General features: G+C 34.9%; 3 protein-coding genes across 3 annotated transcripts; 2 read left to right on the plus strand and 1 right to left on the minus strand.

Annotated features, from left to right (window-relative positions):
- Nucleotides 1–83: 83 nt before the first annotated feature.
- Nucleotides 84–6,484, plus strand: LOC102809741 (phospholipid scramblase 2-like). Its single transcript, XM_078014294.2, has 7 exons — nt 84–333; nt 1,797–1,871; nt 2,305–2,497; nt 3,907–4,018; nt 4,309–4,408; nt 4,662–4,720; nt 5,292–6,484. Exons 1-7 carry the CDS (start codon nt 162–164, stop codon nt 5,316–5,318), a joined length of 738 nt encoding a protein of 245 aa, XP_077870420.1. The 5' UTR covers nt 84–161; the 3' UTR covers nt 5,319–6,484.
- Nucleotides 6,344–14,806, minus strand: LOC100377349 (eukaryotic translation initiation factor 4E type 2-like). The gene is made up of 7 exons (XM_006823885.3): nt 14,690–14,806; nt 13,053–13,134; nt 11,012–11,149; nt 10,684–10,788; nt 8,600–8,752; nt 8,240–8,376; nt 6,344–7,382 (listed from the first exon to the last, which is right to left on the minus strand). The coding sequence occupies exons 1-7, from the start codon at nt 14,710–14,712 to the stop codon at nt 7,340–7,342; spliced, it is 681 nt and encodes a 226-aa protein (XP_006823948.1). The 5' UTR covers nt 14,713–14,806; the 3' UTR covers nt 6,344–7,339.
- A 43-nt stretch (nt 14,807–14,849) lies between these two features.
- LOC100378840 (mediator of RNA polymerase II transcription subunit 4-like) lies at nt 14,850–18,926 on the plus strand. Its single transcript, XM_002740618.4, has 6 exons — nt 14,850–14,988; nt 15,752–15,812; nt 15,963–16,133; nt 16,525–16,669; nt 17,555–17,695; nt 18,252–18,926. The coding sequence occupies exons 1-6, from the start codon at nt 14,921–14,923 to the stop codon at nt 18,434–18,436; spliced, it is 771 nt and encodes a 256-aa protein (XP_002740664.1). The 5' UTR covers nt 14,850–14,920; the 3' UTR covers nt 18,437–18,926.
- Nucleotides 18,927–19,242: the final 316 nt, after the last annotated feature.

The raw sequence follows: 19,242 nt of genomic DNA on the forward strand, positions 1-19,242 counted from the left end.
TATCATGGTCAAAGTATTGGAGGACAAGTTTTAAATGCCAGCCCAGCATCAAAATTTTGTAAACCACGTGATTGTATGCAAATTACTTACCTGGTTAAACGTGTCGACTCACTTCAGCTACCGTTAGTCTGTACATCGGAGAGGGGAAACGTCAACCGAATATGTCGCGAACACCAGTAACACAGCAACCAAGGCCGACCACTGGCGAGTCACTGGAAATGAAATGGGTATCGAAACTTTCACGTGGATACACACCAGGTGGGGTTCCAAGTGGCCTCGGTATATTGGCAGACACCGACCATCTCCGGGTTCAACAAACACTGGATACATTAGGTAAGCAAGCATACTGCGCATCTCCGATCAGCCACGGTGCGTAACTATAATTTGATAACCAACAAACACAGCAGCAACTCACGCATAGGCTCAAGTTAGCACGCCGCAATGTAGCTGAAATACGAACTAAATGAACGGGCAAATGCGTTCCCAATTGGTTTCATATGAATGGAGGATTTTATATTCGCCTTCAAACGAGAGCGTCTCCTATTTAAATGTACATACAGTACATGTATTGTACTGAACATACCAATTAGAGATCTATAATGAATAACTATGAATAACTGAGTGAAAAGAACACGAATAATTCCATTTACTTTATCGTCACATACTGAAGAAGATGCAACCTTAACGTGTGTCTATGTTTACGCTTAACGAGTTGATGGTGTAAATACCGAGCTACATGAGTACATAAATTAAATTAATACGTGAAACATGCAACTATTTTTCACATTGGGTAGTCGAGGGGTGGATGCCCGGTCACTATAGTATGGCGTTTCCTTTTCTTGCAATGGTAGAACCGTGTTTATGATCACACATGTGTAATGTTGTTTATCCCCGTGTTTTGCACGGTATATGCTATGACGCAGTAGTTACTATATACAGAGTCGCATTCTTGCTTGGTAGAGACAGTTCATTGAGGTCTCCAGGCGCCGTTATCGATTGTTATTTCCATTATCATAACAATTAACGACAGGTATGGCCCCAACCAAAAGAAGAAAAACAAACAAATGCCTGAACACATTACTGTACGGCCAAAGATAATATAACACTAAAATTAGATATAATGGTTATTTGTGTCCATGGCCAACAACCTTGTTCACAGTGTGTGACGCTAATATGCCCACATGAGACGTAGAGTTCAGATCAGACAAGGGGACATTTAACATATGGCCCAATAACTTCAAACATTTAAACGTGAATGGTCGTGCTATAAACTCATTTTACTACTCGTGCGGTTGATGCAATTATTTTTTAAACGACTTACGTTCTGACAAATTCTCTAACCTGAAAGTCAATTTAAATTAACCACGGATCTCCCAACGGTTTTTAATTTCTAATCCACAATGCGTAGCAGATATTAAACATAAGTACATAGTGGAAAGTAACAACAGTTGGCTATGACAGTGAAAGAGCTGACCTGATATCCTTGACATTGGCATGTGTCTTGCAATTAAGACAACCACGCTTGATTCCACACAATCTCGTTTAATATGAGTCGTTGCCGCGTCCGTATTGGAACTATGATGTGTTTGTCGCCTCAGGTGATAGTCAATAGTAAATACTTGCTACTGAGATTTTCTAGCATCCATGCAACGATTGTTGCCACAGTTATCTATTTATTCGGACGTGTGCGTCTCCAGACAGGTCGCAATTGATATTCTACTCCACCGTTATTATCTGGAATGTTGTTAATCTATTGTACGTATGCCCGACTAAGCCCGAGGATATTATGTTTTCAGGTGTCGGCTGTAATACCAATAACACCTACACACTTTCCAACAAAGCAAAGGAGAAAATCTTTGAAGCGGAAGAATGTAAGTTGTAACAAATACGCAGTAAATTATCATCAATTGTGAAAACTGCTACAAAATTCTAAGTATAATAGCCAATAAAAATCATGACATGATTATACACGTCGTAATGAAACAAGGACTCGTTAAAACAATATATGTATTCATTTCTTTACTTTTTTCCTACATTGCATAACAATAATATTTGTATTATTCTCTAGCAAACCTATATTATATAATTATATTGTTATTATTTCTTTCACTTCTGTTCATGATAATTTTGCTGTAAATGTCTTATTTCCGAAAATATGTGTATTTTTTTGTTTGTTATAAACTTATAATTTTTTTTCTGTAATTTCAAGTTCAGGTAGATTTGTTTGAAAAAAATTCTCTGTGGATACCTACTGCGATATAGTATCTAAGTTGCTAATGCAACCCCCTTTCCCAACAATTATAGATACCTCGTGTTGTAGTCGATTTTGGTGCGGACCAGCACGTCGGTTTGACATGGCCATCAAAAACGAAGAGGGAGAAAAGATTCTGCATTTTGTAAGACCTGTTCGATGTGATGCGTGTTTCTGTTGCTGTTGTCTCGAGAAAATCATGATTCAGACTCCCATGGGAGATGTTTTGGGTTACGTTAAACAAAAGTGAGTAACATACAATGTGTATTTGTTTTGAGAGGTTTTGTAGTCCTACTATATCATGGAGATTGTCCCCTTTTATATGTAATTACGGGACCCCACTGACAACGCAACGGCAAATTAAAGGTAACACGCCCAAACGCGATTTGCTAGTGTATTCAGTCAACCTCTCAGTTACTGCACGTGTGTCTATTACAATGTATACAATTTCTGAGAGCTTGAATAAATATGTAGGAGACATGACCGTTTTGTAACGTTGTTTGCTTATCGGGTCATACATCATGCGCAAGGGTGATACTACATTGGGCATTCAGATAGATAGCTGACTTATTCACAATGGCCTCAGAGGCAAGAGACGAACTTACAAAATGCGCATTGAAGGTTGAAATCCCCGATGAGTTTGGAGACGTTCTTCTGATTTTCACCCCAAGATTTCGTACTAAACTAAGATTAGATAATTCTTCATTACCATCATAAAAATTAGGATATAGTTTTTTAAAATTGAAAGTGGGTCAGTTTATTGAATGTGTTCTTGTAATAAGAGGTAATTGGCGGTGATGAGAATGAAAATTAATTTATTTTGGTTTTCTTTCTTCTCGTTTAATTATGCATGTGTAACATTTATTGTTTTTTTGACCGCTCTTGTCTAAAAGCAGCTTGATTTTTACGAATACTTCAAGAAATTTTCATAATCGATTTTTTAGAATCATTGTAAACACTGTTTTAATAGTGCAATTAGTAGAAATACCTACGTAATCATCAGGCGTTATCTGTGGTGATACTGGTATTCTCGGGCGAGCTGGCTGTATAATGATTTTTTAACTAAATATAAATAAAATTCTGGTCCATAATTTGGGTAACATTCGATCTCCCTTCTCCCACAACAAAACATTGAAGGCGATGCATACACTTATCCAAAATATTACTGATAATAAATTATAGTTAAATATAATTTGAGTAGCAAATAATGGCAGAGAGTGATTTAATGATTTGATTTGTTTAAATTGGCATATTAATTAAAAATTTTGTTCCATACACTAACAACTCAACTTAAGCCAAACTACGACAACTTATTAGATTTTTGTATGCATAAAATAAACAAAAGTTATGCATACTACTTCGAACTTTGAGTTATATCCGTATTTCAGCTTCCACCATTGGCACATGTTTAACATTTGGTATTGATATTGCGTTTGATCCACTGGGCATTTGGTCATTCACATTTTAAACTGACCATTGTTAATCGGAATATAAACTATTTATCGGCATAAATATTTTAGCATTACACGGAGAATACGCCCGCCTTCAGATGGTTCGAGTCAACGTTGATTATTGTAATTCGTCATTCAGATTCATTTCATCTTTCACGTCCCGTATATTGATAATATGCACCCTCAATACAATTTCACACATAGATGGACTTTTTGTGGTGCAACATTAAATGTACTGAATAGTGAAGAAGAACTCTATTATACGATAAAGAGTCCAGCGTGTCCGTGTAGGTGTTATACAGATCTCTTTTTCCCGGTAAGATTACGAATCCATATCCTAGTCAGTATCTTACGTGAACTATTTATTGGGTTTGTGATGGATTACAGAGAATCAACAATAAAGGCGGTTATTAAGAAAATTAAGTATGTCTGAGACATAATAATGCCATATCGTAATTCCGCCAGCCACATCATGACATCCATGCTTATTTAAATGCAGACATGCATGTCCGAGACATCCATTTCGTCAGCTAATACCACCAGTTACATATATGTTCGTGGAATGGCTTATTGGTATTACTATAATTATTTTATTATTTCCTCCAGATCGAAGACGATCAAGGCGAAGAGGTGGGAATGATACGTAAACAGTGGGGTGGCAAAAAGCTTTATGCGAACATGGACCATGAAAATTACGTAATTGAATGTATGTATCTCAAGTAATAATGCAAACGCTTATAGATATTGTCAAGTTATTTATATATACACATGTGTGAACATATATTATCATATTCACTATTTCAAATATAGAGTATACCACTATTATAACAATGATACCAATTCCAAGCAGCAATATTACGGGATCATAGTATATATTACAGTGTATGCAACTCAGTTACCACGTTTCATTGCGCTTAAAATGACATGATACTTATTTTTTTCACCGTTTTTAATTGTAGTTCCAGAAGACGCGGACATTAAAATGAAAGCCATAATACTAGGAGGGGCATTCCTTGTGGTAAGTACGTAAATACATGTCACACGAGGTCAAGTGAACTTTTCACATATACACTATCTATACATTATGTATTGTGTGAACAGCAGTGCGACTGCCGACTTGAATAGCAACGTGGCGACAACAGAAAAGAAAGCAGTAAACATACTCAACCGTAACAAAGAAATATACCAGTTATGACGTAAATCACTAAAATACTCATAACAGTATATGGTAGTTCTGCAAACCAAAAGTTGCATTCCCACTTTACAAATTTGTCAAACGTCACTACAAGAACAAACTAAAAACATAAATTTTGCAAAAAGTACGTTATTTTTTTCTAGCATAAATATAGATATTCAGCTTTTAACTGTTCACACATTTTATTTTGAGGGTACTGTTTTCTCACCTTTTAGACAAACTTACCTACAAAGTAACTGACTTCAAGGTCAAATCAAGCAATCTAATTACTCGTACACAATGTAGTGTATATTTGTCACAAATTTGCAAAGTAAGAGGGCAACTCAAAGGTTATACATGGTTTATCTCTATCTTCCGCCCATAGTCATATATCTCATTATTTTGTGTTTTACAGAATTACATGTACTTTGAAATGACATGAAGAACCATGCATTTTGAGCAGAAGGGTTACAATGGCTGACTATGACTATTGCTGAATGGAGACATTTGCAACAAGTTTTTGACACTGAATATATATGTATATATATATATATATACTTAAGTTGACTTCCCAACGAATTTGACATATATTCTATTCATAAAAAATAAAGTTTTACTCATAGGTCATACAACAGACAAATAAATGGACATCGAGACATTGATCAATCTTCTCTGTGCAACAAAAGTTGGGTTTCCAGGTCATAACTCCAAAACAGATGAGTATTATGACAATATTACCGGTATTAGTACTCATCCCTTCCCACAAATATATCAAATACATCAAATTAGCAAACCTTGTTATACAAGAGGTATTTCGAATTATGGCTTTGACTTTGATTTAAATCAGAGGTTGACTGACCTGTAACTTGAATAAATATATTGAGAACATGTTATAGATGATTTAATTTATGCAATCAAAACAGAAATGTTTGTTTCATTTCAAAAATACCCTTAGTTTATTACAAAACTATTTTACAATACAACTAATACCCTACTATTAGATTTGTCTTTCTTTAATCAATCACATACAATTGTGAAAATGTCATTTATTTGAAAACATTTACAGTAATTTTTCTCTACAAATAAATCATCTTTACCATTTCACAGATGTAAAATAAGGATGTTTGTTTTTCTGTACCAAGGAGGGATATACAGACAATCTTTGTTGTTCAACAGAGTACATTTACAGTAATTGATAGGCATTCACCATAGTTTGGGGCACGCAACAATTACAATAATGAATCTTCAATTCTTGGTGTAATACAATCATTAACGAGTAGCTCAGAAAGTGCATGTGATAAATGACATATTGAAAATTTTTCTTTGAAGGGGAAATGTATACTAATCTACTCAATTCATCAGGTCTACCAACTATACAAGAATGGCGTCCATACGAGTCAAAGAAGGGAATAACAGTGTATTGAACAGTTCTACTCAACTTTCACAAAGATATTACAAAACCGAGCATTGTATTTTTTCAAAAGATAAGTTTATTTTTTCATTTTGAAAACAATTTTTTACATGGCAACTTTTTTTCAACTGTACTAGAATGAAAGGTATATTGAAAACAACAATAAAAATAGCTTTCAACGAAAGCTATGCACAGTACTTTGTTAAGTTGTTTCCTGGGACAACACCACCCCCTCTCCCCCCAACATACCAGATCACTGGGAGACACAATAAGGCGACTGACTGTGAAACAATCTTGTGATATCTGTGGTCGAGTAAGATGAATAATCCGTTCAATCTAAGTATTGCAGCATTACATATCAAGTTATCCAATGTTGTTATGTAATGGAACACTCAGATATATGATTTTACATCTGCTCATTTCAAATTCCTTCAACACTATCCACAAATCAAAAAACTCCAATTGAAGTTATTGTATATCAATCATATCTGTAATGTGAAGTCCAAAATGAGCCATAATGAAGATACACAGTAAGGGAAAATATTTACAACTAAAGTAACAGATCTCACATGGAAAGAGCTTAAAAACGGAGAAAGCCATTTACTATACTTTTTTTCGCAGCCATTTTATAACAAGCTTTTTCCAGAAAGATGACATCAACTGAAAGAGCGATAAAACTTTTATACCCAAACATGTATGCATATTTCTGTTACTATAGCAATAACTTAATACATACTGTTATATCTTGTACTGAATCTGCATTATGGTAGTCATTCATTTTTTATTTTATATTTCCAACTTCAGATAATTTTACAGGGCGGGGAATAACAGTTTCCTTTTTCAGAAAAGTTAATTAACATTTACTTAACCAACATATTACAATGGCTTTTGTTTAAATCAGTTCTGCATTGTACAAGGGATGATTGTAGTCAGTGAAATAGTTCAGATATCAAAAACATGATAACGGATTAACTGACGTACATATGTACAGCTCAATGCTATTAATACGTTGTGACAATAGAAAAGAGCTGGGTCCTTCCTATTGGCAGTGTTTATCTCATGAAAATGTCAGTGTTTCTGAAGCTTGAATTATCCCTGTGTGAAAGAAAAGAAAATTGCATTAGGCATTTTATATATTATCATTACACTCGACGTTGTCTAGACAAGTAATTATACCTCTGATTTTATTCATGTTAAAGCCGGGGGAGTCGTCACCTGCGCATGCGTCAGATGACCATAGCGTGTCATTGTTTACAAACAAGCATCTACCCATGAGCCTTTGCTTTTTTTAATGTGTGTTGTTATCATCGCTTAGGACTCAATTCCTGCACGTGCACAGGTGACAACCCTCCTGCTTCAACCACTAACACTTAGACTTGATATTTAAGCATACAATTAATGTAATTACATGTCTGCAAGCCCCGAAATAAGTTGATAAAACAGCTTACGAGTCATCCAGGCACTTGTAACAATGCAAAAACGCATTGGTCTGTTTCATCTGTATGTGCAAGATTCTCATGCGAGAACAGATTATCCATTCTGAGTTGTATCCATTACTTGTGTATTAGCATATAAGACAAACTATTGAAACTGCATCAAATAGGTTTGTTTCGTTATCTCGTGTAGTATCACGTTTATCTCAAATAAATTTGTCTGAGATGCCAATTTTTTTCCCATCATGAAACTGCCTTGATCACCCTTAATTTAACATTACAGGCAAATGAATGATTATATTAAGAAATGTATCAGTCTGTTAAAATTGATCTGAATCAATATTTAAGAGGGTTATACAATGTATGTAGATATCTAAAAGTTAGGAAGTCATCACCTGCGCATGCAGAGAACTGTCATACCGTGTGGTTTTTCACAAACAAGTGTCTACCCATAAGCCTTTGCGTTTTTAATGTAGTAAAGTTCCGTAGCTGAAGGCATCTATATATAAAATTACTTACTTTAGACTGTCGTTATGTGTTTTGTATTCCATTATAGTGTTGGGTGGTAGGTTCAGCACTCGTCTTAAAGTGTCTCGAATCCTGTTCGTAGTCGCTTGATCATTGGCAGTTTTATTCCATATTGAAATTATGTCTTCCTACATAACAAAAGCATGAGTAATGTAAACAAGTCTTTAAAGGTTACGAAAACATAGTCAAACCCCCTAAAGGCAGTTTTATTTTCATATTGAAATCTTGTCTCCATGTAACGAAAGCAGAAGTAGCGTAAACAAGACTTCAAAGGTTACAAAAACATAAAAATCGATTCAAAGACTAACAAATCTCTAATTTGAAAGTGAGTCAACACAAGCTTTCACTTACCTGGAATCGTATAGACACAACAGCACCACAGATCTCTTCTCCAACCATAAACTGTTCGCCAAGCATAGCCAGTATCAGATTTTCCCAGCATCTTGAAGCAAGTCCTTTTTTCAGTCGAACTATCCATTTTCCACCACCTTTATTTGCATCATGCTGTTGAACAGAAACAAAATAATTATAATTTAGATTATAATGCATAAACTCCAACAGAAACCTGTTGCATTAACCATGATCTCTGACACTAAAAATACACATTTTTGTGCAGAAAAATAATTTATGACCAAATATTAGAAAAATAGTTAATTTCAGCAGTATCAGCATGAAATGAACAAAGAATCAGTTTTTGGTAAAAATTAATCTTACATGTACCGGTAAAATGTTATAAACACCACAAATCATAAACATGGCCCATAAGCGTATTAATTACATTCTCATCCATTGAGTTGTTCTTGAGATGCTGAATATTGCAGAAAAGGTGGACTAAAATAAGCCGTATATTATTAAAATCTATAGACTTGCACGACCTGTTTACTGTCCCTATTGTTACAGCTAGGATTGCCCTTTTAATCAATATGCTTATTAACTCTACTGTAATTTTTTGGGCTTGGACAATTATGTTCAAACTTGACAGGCAGGTCACACCTGCACTCCAATTAGATAGAAAAATCTGAACAAATTCCTGCACCACTATTGCCATGCAACAGTGAAAAATGATTGTCTCACCCCCTACGAATCATGGAGTAAATATCTCTTTCTACTTTGCTTGAGTGTGTGTCCAAAGTTACTATTTTGTTTCTGAGTTGAGGGCAGTGCTTCCACTGCGTCAACACTATGCATTACAACAAATTTCCCAATGACAAAATATAAACACTTCCAGTCTAACAAACATTTAACTTTACTGAGTCTTGGACTGCATTGAATGTTTAAGTTCATTAAGTGTTCAAGTCTTACAAGCAAGTTCATAAAGTAATCAGCCCAATGCGAGTATTGTCAGGCCTAGCAGAGAGCCTTTCAGTCTACTAAATTATCTGTGATTATTTGCCTCTACTGACTTTGTTCAAAATTGATAAGCTGGTCACACCTGTATTTAGGTGAAAAAATTCCCCAAAATTCCTATACTACCATTGCCATGGCAATGGTCAACAAAATAATTGTTGGCATCTCCCAGTGGATCGCCAATCATCTTACTGGCTGGTGATTTTTTTTTTGTGTGTGTGCGAACAAAAAGAAAATAATTTTTGTTGATTCAATAAATAGTGTTACATTTTTTTGTCGATAAAAACAGATAATTTGCCTCGATATGATCCAAGATTTACAGGTTGAGAAGACTTTCATGCACCCTTCAGTGTCATTTCAATTGAGCTTTGTACACTGTACGCAAATCTGCCAACAGATAACATTGTGACATCCTAGTTACACTTATGGCCAGATACCATATTATTTACAATGGTTTTAAAATATTAGTAGTAATTGCAAGTCATATTTAAGTGTGGTATTACACTCTGTGAATATATAAATGAAGGAAAAATACCTTAAATTTTACTATTAAAATCCAATGATATCATAAATGTCCTATTGTGAAAGCCGTAAGAATTTAAATATTCAATTGTCTTTCTAAGCAGGGATCTACTAGTCACAAGAAATCACGGCTGCTCATTCTTTTAGAGAAAATTTCAAGCCTACTGAATTTGACTATGATATAAACACTGTATTTGCTTTATTAGAGCATATAAACCGAAAATTGCACTTTATATTTGCTTGGAACTAATTTTTGCTATTTTTGCTGAAGGAATGATTCAGTGAAAATAATTCCTATATTTTACATTCAAGTCATAAAAAAACAGTGAAAATAAATTTCATACAAAACACCCAAAAAAAGTCTTTTCAGCGAAAATTAATTCCAGTTAAAATAAAGTATTTACAGTATTGAATTATTAATATATCACTTATTTTGATCACGTTATTTGCGCAAGTGCATGTGCTACTAATATATAGAGACAATACAGTATTTGTTCTTCTGTGATCCCTGTGGGTGCTACTATTTGCATACTGAATTTAAAACATTGACATAAACGACTTCTCACCTCCCACATTGGTTTTATGCCTTCTTTAAAAAGATGAAAATCACTATGGCCAGATAGATCACACGGTCGAACACAATGACTGTACAGTGCCCAAAACTGTTCAACCTGAAAATGGGAAAACGAAATCGAAAAAGACACAAATAAGATAAATAATGCCATTGCCATGCAGACTGGATAAATGATGTGCCGAGTCACATTCTCAGTACCTGTTCAGAGGTCAAAATAGGTTTATTTTTTGGTAACAAGACAGTTTGAAAGCTTCACCTGAAAAAAAAAATGAAAGTTTAAATACACGTCAATTGATTTAGAAAAGCGGAATAATACTTACTGAGCAAAAAGAACCGACCAACTTAATATTTTGTTCATAGTTAGTTGATGAAGTTTTATTTCCTGGTGTTCGCCTTGAGAACCATAAAGAATACGCATACTGCAGTCTGTGTTCACCAGGACTAGGCTTTACTGGACCCTGTTGAATTCAAAATCAATAGTTATAACAAGCAGCCTGTCGCCTGAGATAGCTCCGCTGTTAGCAATGCACATTTCAATTAAAGAACAGAAGATATTATTAGAAAATGAACAATATGTATAGTATCAAAGCAACGGTACTACAAAAATGACAAAAATAATCATCAAAATTAGATAATTGAAGATATCACCACGAAATTAACAAATCTGAGAGAGGTCCACATGTAGTACCTATACATGTACATGTAATATCAAAGCAATTGGACTTGCGGTTTTTAACAAGAAGTCAAAAATATCACTTTTTACCAAAAATGACAAAAATATTCATCAAAATTAGATAATTGAAGATATCACCACGAAATTAACAAATCTGAGAGAGGTCCACATGCAGTACCTATATATGTAATATCAAAGCAATTGGACTTGCGGTTTTTAACGAGAAGTCAAAAATATCACTTTTTACCAAAAATGACAAAATATTCATCAAAATTAGAGAATTAAAGTTATCATTACAAAATGAACAAATCAGAGAGAAGTCCACATGTAGTACCTATATATCTAATTTTTTGACATGAAATGAACAAATCTGAGAAAGAACCATCCAAAGTACTTGCATATCAAATTTGAAAACTTTCTGACTTGCGGTTTTGAAGAAGAAGTTGAAATTGTAAAGTTGACGACGACGGACAACCAGTAATATGAACAGCTCCGCTGTGTTGACTTTGTCTTGAAATTGCATTAAATCAGTTTTAATGGTATTCAACTCTTGTACTACTGAGTATGTTACTGCCAGTACATACATGCAATGATTATGGGAGAGAACTTCCCATTGTAGATAATGCAAAACAATTAGTCAATTGGAAATTGACAATTTAAATGACCAAATACTTGAAATTGTTAACAATATTAGCATTATTATCAATTATTATACATCTGTCACTGTAATGCAATAAGTTACAGCGTGTTGTGATTTTGTTGTATTTCATGGGGTATTTTCATTCTATCAAATTAGGAAATGCGAATTCCAAATATGGAATGATTACGCGCGTAAGCGTTCTCTATAATGAAAAAACAAACATGGCTACCACGAGGGTTTGATCGAACTCCACACAAAGAAGTTCGCTGATTCTGTTCTAAACATTTTGGATTTCGGCATTCTAATGATGTATCCTTGGACGTATAATAATAAGCTTATTACGAGGATACCTCAAAGTATGCACTCAGACAGTACACCATCACATCGACCTCCGCTGTGCGTCGGTTGATATCCTGTGGTACTGTCTTCGTGCATACTTTGAAGAATCCTCGTAATAAGCTCATATGATAATAAGCTCATATGATAATAACCGTTTCGCAAAACTTTGAGATATGAAGAAATAATTTCACCATAGAAACCAGAGCAAAAATTCAAATTTCAAGTCTTTTCTATGATATTTCAGACTTTTGTTTCTCAAAAAATTGATCAGTGACTCCAATTTTTGGTATCAAAATTGTGTGAAATATAATAATGAAAGCATGAACAAGATGACATATAACCTTCAATTCAACTTAAAAATCAGTAAAACTAAACCGATTTATTCTCCAGTTTTAAAGTACCATATTTACCATATTAGAAGCGTAACACCAATGGAACTTCCACATAAACCAAAATTGCATTTACTGAAAGCTAGATTATTAAAATACAGCACACCTCTTGCATTTGCGTAAGAGTATGAACTACTATTAAAACAAAATACAGTATTTGGGTGTTTGTTTAAGAGAGGAAGCACATTTAAGAGAGGAAGAGGAAGCACATTGTTTGTTTTTGGTTTCTTCACATCTGTATTGCATTTTAGTTAAAATCCTAATGGGGATACGAACGCTATACAGATATTTATTATTATTATTCAAATATGGCCACCTACCCGTTGTACAACCCGTGACAACTTTTTATGATCCGCAATCTCTGTTTCTTCTTTGTCTTCACCACTGTCATCATCCTTAAGTCTTGAAAACAAATATATGAAATAAATATCTTCTGCATAAGTAGCAGTATTCAATATACACAGCAACATGACAAGCACATTGTTCGGATTAGAATGTCATAATTTCAATTGGTCAACTGTTTTCTCAAGTCTTGTTTACAGATTATATTCTTCCATACATGTAGGTGTATGATTCTGTACACTCATCATCCCTGTGATTTGCTGCCATGAGGGAAGTGTCCTGGGGAGTTTTACACATGGTAATGTTCCAAGACTTTATGTATCAGGATCATCAGAAGACAATGATTTTATAGTGACAAGTATAAGCTTCAAGTTTCACAATGACATGTGGTATTTTATTTTAGTCTACTTAGGATAGTTGGAATTTACAGTGGAACCGCTATATACTAGCCTGCTTACTGCCCTATTATTTTGTGGGTCCTTTGAATATGTGAAATAATAGAAAGGTAACCAGGGCGGCTACTATATACTGGTATTGTTCTGTTGGATCCAACGAGGGTTAAGACTCGATGATAATAAATGTAAAACAGCTGCATTTATATAGTCATACACAGTAATCCCACACTATCTGCAGAGCAAAGTGCACCGTAAAGCGTGGTGGTCGTTGCACAGCGCGTGTTCGAATTTCATGTAAATAAACAATGTATTTTACATGCGTTGTATAGATCACTACAAGTCCCAAGTCGAACAGGACGCGGCATGACGACTACTGCCCTTTAACATTAACAAAATGTGTTTACTTCCATGACTGGATGGAGATTGCAACATGCGATATTATTAACCATAATTATCAACAATCCTCAAATAAAAGTTGACATGCAGTGTCACATTGTGCTGTTGGTATTTGATTTAAAAAAAAAAACTAAACTGATAGCTGATATCAATTTTGACTTTTCATTACGATGTACTTGTCGGCATAGAACTACATGTACTAGGGTCATGATCAGGATATTAGGCAGGAATTTACAACTGCGCCAGTCCAAAACAATTCAACTTCATGAAAATGTGTAGATGGTTTTGAATAGATTTTGGTAAAATTATCAAATAATAATATAAAAGAACAGAAAAATGGGAAAAAGTTGCCAGTCCGTTTGATGGGTGGACTGGTGGCTGGCTAACACCCTGGCCATGATGCATGCTCGATTAATTGGTATTGCTATGATGTCCATGCTGTCTCTATACTGTTTGAAACAGATGTCTCAAAAATGTAACTGTGGTTAAATTCGTAAAACACATGGCGGGTGGCGGGGGGGGGGGTTATTACAACACACTTGAACTATATCAGCAAACTGGCATAGTGAATAAATATGGTACGTTGTACCTATATTGTCGAAGAAGAGGCATAGAAACTCGTTGATATCAACAGCACAGGTCCAAAGATATGTAAATGACCCGGTTACGTCAGAATATTCAAACAGATAAACAATTCATGAGAACTGAACAGGTGAACTCTACCACTCAGAGGGGAGATGGAACGCAAACAAAATACCTGATGTAGGAATGCCATTGATTGATTACGCCGGTGATTATAATAGAAGAAAACTAAGGATACTTACGCATCGAATTTGTTATTCATCATAGGTAATATATGTAAATAAATAGATTAAAAATAGAAAATATCTACAAATTGTAAAAAATTCTAGCTTCAGCGCTTCGCTTTAGTAAACCATCTTAGAACGCATGCGCAAATTTTTTGTTATAACACCGTCAGTGATTTGTCGTAGTTGACCCTTTAATTTGTAACGCCCAAGCTTATTGGTCAAATTACCCAGGTCATCAGATCTAAAATGGCGACCTACATCAGCACAAAAGCGAAATTGTTGTCGCTTGTAGAAGAAGCGGAATCTTTAACGAAGTAAGTTTGATTTTCATTGTAATTACGCTTTCCAGGATTATAGTATTTACATTCTTCGCGATAGAAATGTTTATGTGGTGCGCGTATTCTTACAACTCCGAAACTAGGCAAACGGGAGTGCAGTTGTATAACAATGGTAATTTGTAAACAAAACATTGACTTTGGTCTAGTCATGGAGCTAGCTTTGGCAGACGGACCGGAACAGGAAGTCAATAGAAAACAAAAGATTGTTTCGTTAGTATGGGGGAAATTTGGTTAGCACGGGGAAAACAGAAGTGTTAATCCGAAAATTGTCTTTTCCTGTTTGTGATTGGTCCAGGCAAAGTTTGGGGGATCGTGACGTAGCTCCGACTGTGAGAATAGCAAAGAAAGAAAATGGAATTGCTTGTAGAAGAATACGAAATTGGTTGGTTTGTTGTTGTAACATTGTACTAAAAAAATGTTACACAACATTAATAATAATAATAACTATATTGCATCCGTGTAAAAAGATTTGTAACTAGTATTCAAATGTTAAATAAATCTTTGTGTTGTGTAAATATAATTGGCAAGTGCTATAATTATCCCAGGATCTTTGCTTGAGAGTATATATGTGAACTGTATATTTTCATTTTTGGATGAAAGTAGTGTCATAATTTTTTGGATGAAGTTTTCCCTGTGTGTGTTATATTTTGGGCAATTCAATAGAAAATTGTCTTCATCTTCAATTGAATTTGTGTCACAGTTATTCCATGGTTATTGCATATATTTTTGTCATTTACAGAGAATTATCTGAAAGTACTGGGGGCAGAACACAGAGACCAACGAATCCAGAGGAACCACAGGTAATTATCTTGCCTTAGTTTATTGGAGAAATATTGCATTTTTATTCACTCTGTATTTTGATGCAGTTACACGTTTCATGGTAATTATTGTAGCACTACACGACACAACACAACTTGTCTCTCAAGTTAATATCTTGCATATATATATAGCTAATTGATGCGTTGGTCAAGAAAGATGAAGAGATTCGTGCAACACTTAAGCAAGCCGAGGCTCAGGGAGAAAGGCAAAAAGAAATGGAACAATTGCAGGAGCAGGTTGACAAGCGAGATCAAGATATAAAGCAACTACAGAAGCAACTCAAAGAGGCTGAACACACTTTGGTAAGTTCACTGTATTTCTCTGTTTTCCATGAGACATTCAAACAAGTACTACTGTAAAATCTGTATTAAAAACCGTGGCTTCTATTAAAATGGTACAATGCAACAGAGGGGATGCGGCTTTTATTAGAGCATCTACACATGAGAAATGATTAATTTTTGGTTCTCAATTATTCAAAAAAATGGGTGCAACTTCTATTATCGATGCAGCTTCTAATACAGATTTTACGGTACTACTTTCCAGAGTAGTCTGCTTTTGTTAAAGCTCTGTGTTTGGTAAATCACCCTAACAGATTTATATTTGGCTTTTCTGCACCTATTCTGAAGATGACACTTTTTCAAGTCCAGTCAATTTAATGCCCAATCATTTGTAACACTTGTATTTTTACTACAGGCAACTGCCATATACCAGGCCAAGGAAAAATTGAAAGCTATTGAACAAGCAAGTACACACAGTATACCAGTGGATGATCTCATCAAATATGCCCACCATATTAGTGCAACAAACTCAGTTACAGCACCAATGAGTTGGGCGCCAGGTGAGAAAAATAACTTTACCATAATACATGTAATAATAATGATTGCCAAAAACAACAAAAACAACACTTGTATCCCTTGTATCTGGTACATGCGTCTTTAGCCGCACAGACTAGGTGTCTAACCAGTGATGTAATTTGTGTAACTAGAATTTAGTTCTGAAATAACCAGATTAAACCAATCAGAAACTACAGATATACAGATGACACTTATCAGAAAGAAAACTATTGTCTGCATCGTTGTTATATTTTTCAAACTGTTATTGTTAAATATTTCATGATGTCATGAGGTGTATCATTGAGTTGTCATTGGAAAAAATAGGCTACATAAAACTTGGCAACGAGTTTGTTGTCTGCTTTGCTGGAAGGTGCAGTCTGTGTGTTTAGTTTACTAAAATAGCAATAACAGATCTGAATACTGACACCTAACATTATTATACATCTGTCACTGTAACGCCATAAGTTACAGTGTGCCATAATTTTGCGGTATTTTACGGGTTACTTTCATCCCACCAAATTAGGAAAACGATTATGCGTGTAAGTGTCCTCTAATAATAAAAACAAATATGGCTGCCACCGGGGTTTGACCGGACTCCACACAAAGAAGGTTGCTGATTCTGTTCTAAACATTTTGGATTTCGGAATTCCCAAGATGTTTCCTTGGAAGGAAAAGATGTGTAATAAGTTATTACGAGAATACCTCAATGTATGCACTCAGACAGTATGCCGCGCATCAACCGGCGCTGCGTGTCTGTCAATACTCAAGCTTACTTGTACAGTAGAACACACTTCAAAGGGTGCTTTTGATCTGAAACCTAAAATTAGTTCAAATAATGTGATGTATACGAATGCAAGGAACACAGCTGAAATTGTTGTTTTTCACTGCAGGAGATCCAAGACGGCCGTACCCTACAGACATGGAAATGAGAATGGGCATCTTGGGTAAAATGAGTAATCTACCAACGGTCACAAATGGTCATCAAAATGGAACTACAGAAGGTGCCACACCACTTGGTATGCTTAACACAGGTTAGTTCTTCAATTTGAAATCAGACTATTGTTTGAATCACAAAGTACTCTAAACTACTTAAATTTTTCACTAAAGTTGTTGAGTTGTGGCTGTCATAATATTTGAACCCAGTGAAACAATGCTAGTAGTGATAAAAAAAAAAAGATTTGCTTGTTATCATTGCACGCATGATTTGTGCCTCTAGAGTTTCCCATTCTAGTAAAGTGTGCCATGTGTGATAGAATGAGGAAATTAATTTTTTCTATTTAAAGAGAAAAAGAAATGCACATCTACAATTTTTTTCAATTTCTCCTGAGACAAGGAGCAAAACCTTTTTATTCCTAGCTTTGAGAAAAAACGTGATCATGCTGCAAAATACTTTTCATATTCATTCAGTTTGAATGTGTACTAGTTTTAAAGCTGGGAGTCGTTACCTGCGCATGCGTCTGATGATATTTTTAGTGTGTGTTGTTATCGTCACTTGGTACTTCATTCCCACACTTGCGCAGGTGATGACCCTCCCACTTTAATGCTAAGTATTGGTTTTGAATTTTTATTAAATTTTCTTTCAAATAGCATCAACACATCCATCAGGGTTGACATGGCAACCGTCAACAGACATGTCTTCGTCAACATTGACACATAACAATGAGAGCATAACGAACATGGATTTGAGTATGGGTCCGAATAAAGATAACGAAGATGATGTTGAAATCATGTCAACTGAATCAAGTAGTAGCAGCTCTAGTGACAGTCAATAGCATTCGTACCAAGGCGAGGTTGTTGCAATTCACCATTGAGTCATCAAAGTACTGATATAATGAAGTGAGGACTCATCGATACTGAGTATGTCTCGTAGCCTGTCTTAGAATAATACTCTGATTGGACCTAGTGTACAGAAGTGGTATATAAAAGACTGGCTAACATTGATGGTTTGATATTTCAGCAACATTGATAAAAATATCGAAGGTTTTAAGATTCTGGTTTTAGAGCAAAACGTATAATATAATGTGTATATTTCATATGAGCAATTTCGTTTTTGCTATGGTGATATTTATAAGAGCATGATGTTGAACTTTGCTCTGTAATACATACTGAGTATGAAGTTAGGAGTGAGCAGAGCTTTCACTGAGACAATTTAAGTGATATATTAAAGGAATGTTTTTATTTCAAGATAAGAGGGCATGTTGAGATTACAATGGGCTTTTTTTTGCTTTAGATGAAATAAATACCGCCATCTATAGTTCATAAGACCTATTTCTTTCTTTTTTTAGTCTCTATTGAACAAATTCTAAAACAGGGACTTCTGTTCATTCATAATCATACTTGGACTAATTTTGTTAAAAGACAAGAAATATTGGTATACATGAATAATGTTTTGTCGATCTTTGACTTGATGTCTCTAGCTCAGCTTGGCCATTGCGCAAATCTTTTATTAACCCAAAGTACCTAATATAAATCTACATACTTTTTACTAGCAGATATGGTTTTGTAAATGTAACCAGTACACAGCTACCATATTTGGTCGTATTAGAAGCACATCTATGAAAGTGTACATAACCTGGAA

This window comes from Saccoglossus kowalevskii, chromosome 1 (genome assembly GCF_978046115.1).
Source record: "Saccoglossus kowalevskii chromosome 1, keSacKowa6.1, whole genome shotgun sequence".
Taxonomy (NCBI): domain Eukaryota; kingdom Metazoa; phylum Hemichordata; class Enteropneusta; family Harrimaniidae; genus Saccoglossus; species Saccoglossus kowalevskii.

Bases quoted from the DNA above. Each gene is read 5' to 3' on its own strand.
- LOC102809741 (XM_078014294.2), top strand. From the start codon at position 162: ATGTCGCGAACACCAGTAACACAGCAACCAAGGCCGACCACTGGCGAG. The intron at 2,498-3,906 runs GTGAGTAACATA...TTTCACACATAG, and splicing joins TTGGGTTACGTTAAACAAAA to ATGGACTTTTTGTGGTGCAA. The intron at 4,409-4,661 runs GTATGTATCTCA...TTTTAATTGTAG, and splicing joins TGAAAATTACGTAATTGAAT to TTCCAGAAGACGCGGACATT.
- LOC100377349 (XM_006823885.3), bottom strand. From the start codon at position 14,712: ATGATGAATAACAAATTCGATGC. The intron at 13,135-14,689 runs GTAAGTATCCTT...TTTGTTTTCAAG, and splicing joins ATGAATAACAAATTCGATGC to ACTTAAGGATGATGACAGTG. The intron at 10,789-11,011 runs GTAAGTATTATT...TCCCATTTTCAG, and splicing joins TGGTCGGTTCTTTTTGCTCA to GTTGAACAGTTTTGGGCACT.
- LOC100378840 (XM_002740618.4), top strand. From the start codon at position 14,921: ATGGCGACCTACATCAGCACAAAAGCGAAATTGTTGTCGCTTGTAGAA. The intron at 15,813-15,962 runs GTAATTATCTTG...ATATATATATAG, and splicing joins CGAATCCAGAGGAACCACAG to CTAATTGATGCGTTGGTCAA. The intron at 16,670-17,554 runs GTGAGAAAAATA...TTTTCACTGCAG, and splicing joins ACCAATGAGTTGGGCGCCAG to GAGATCCAAGACGGCCGTAC.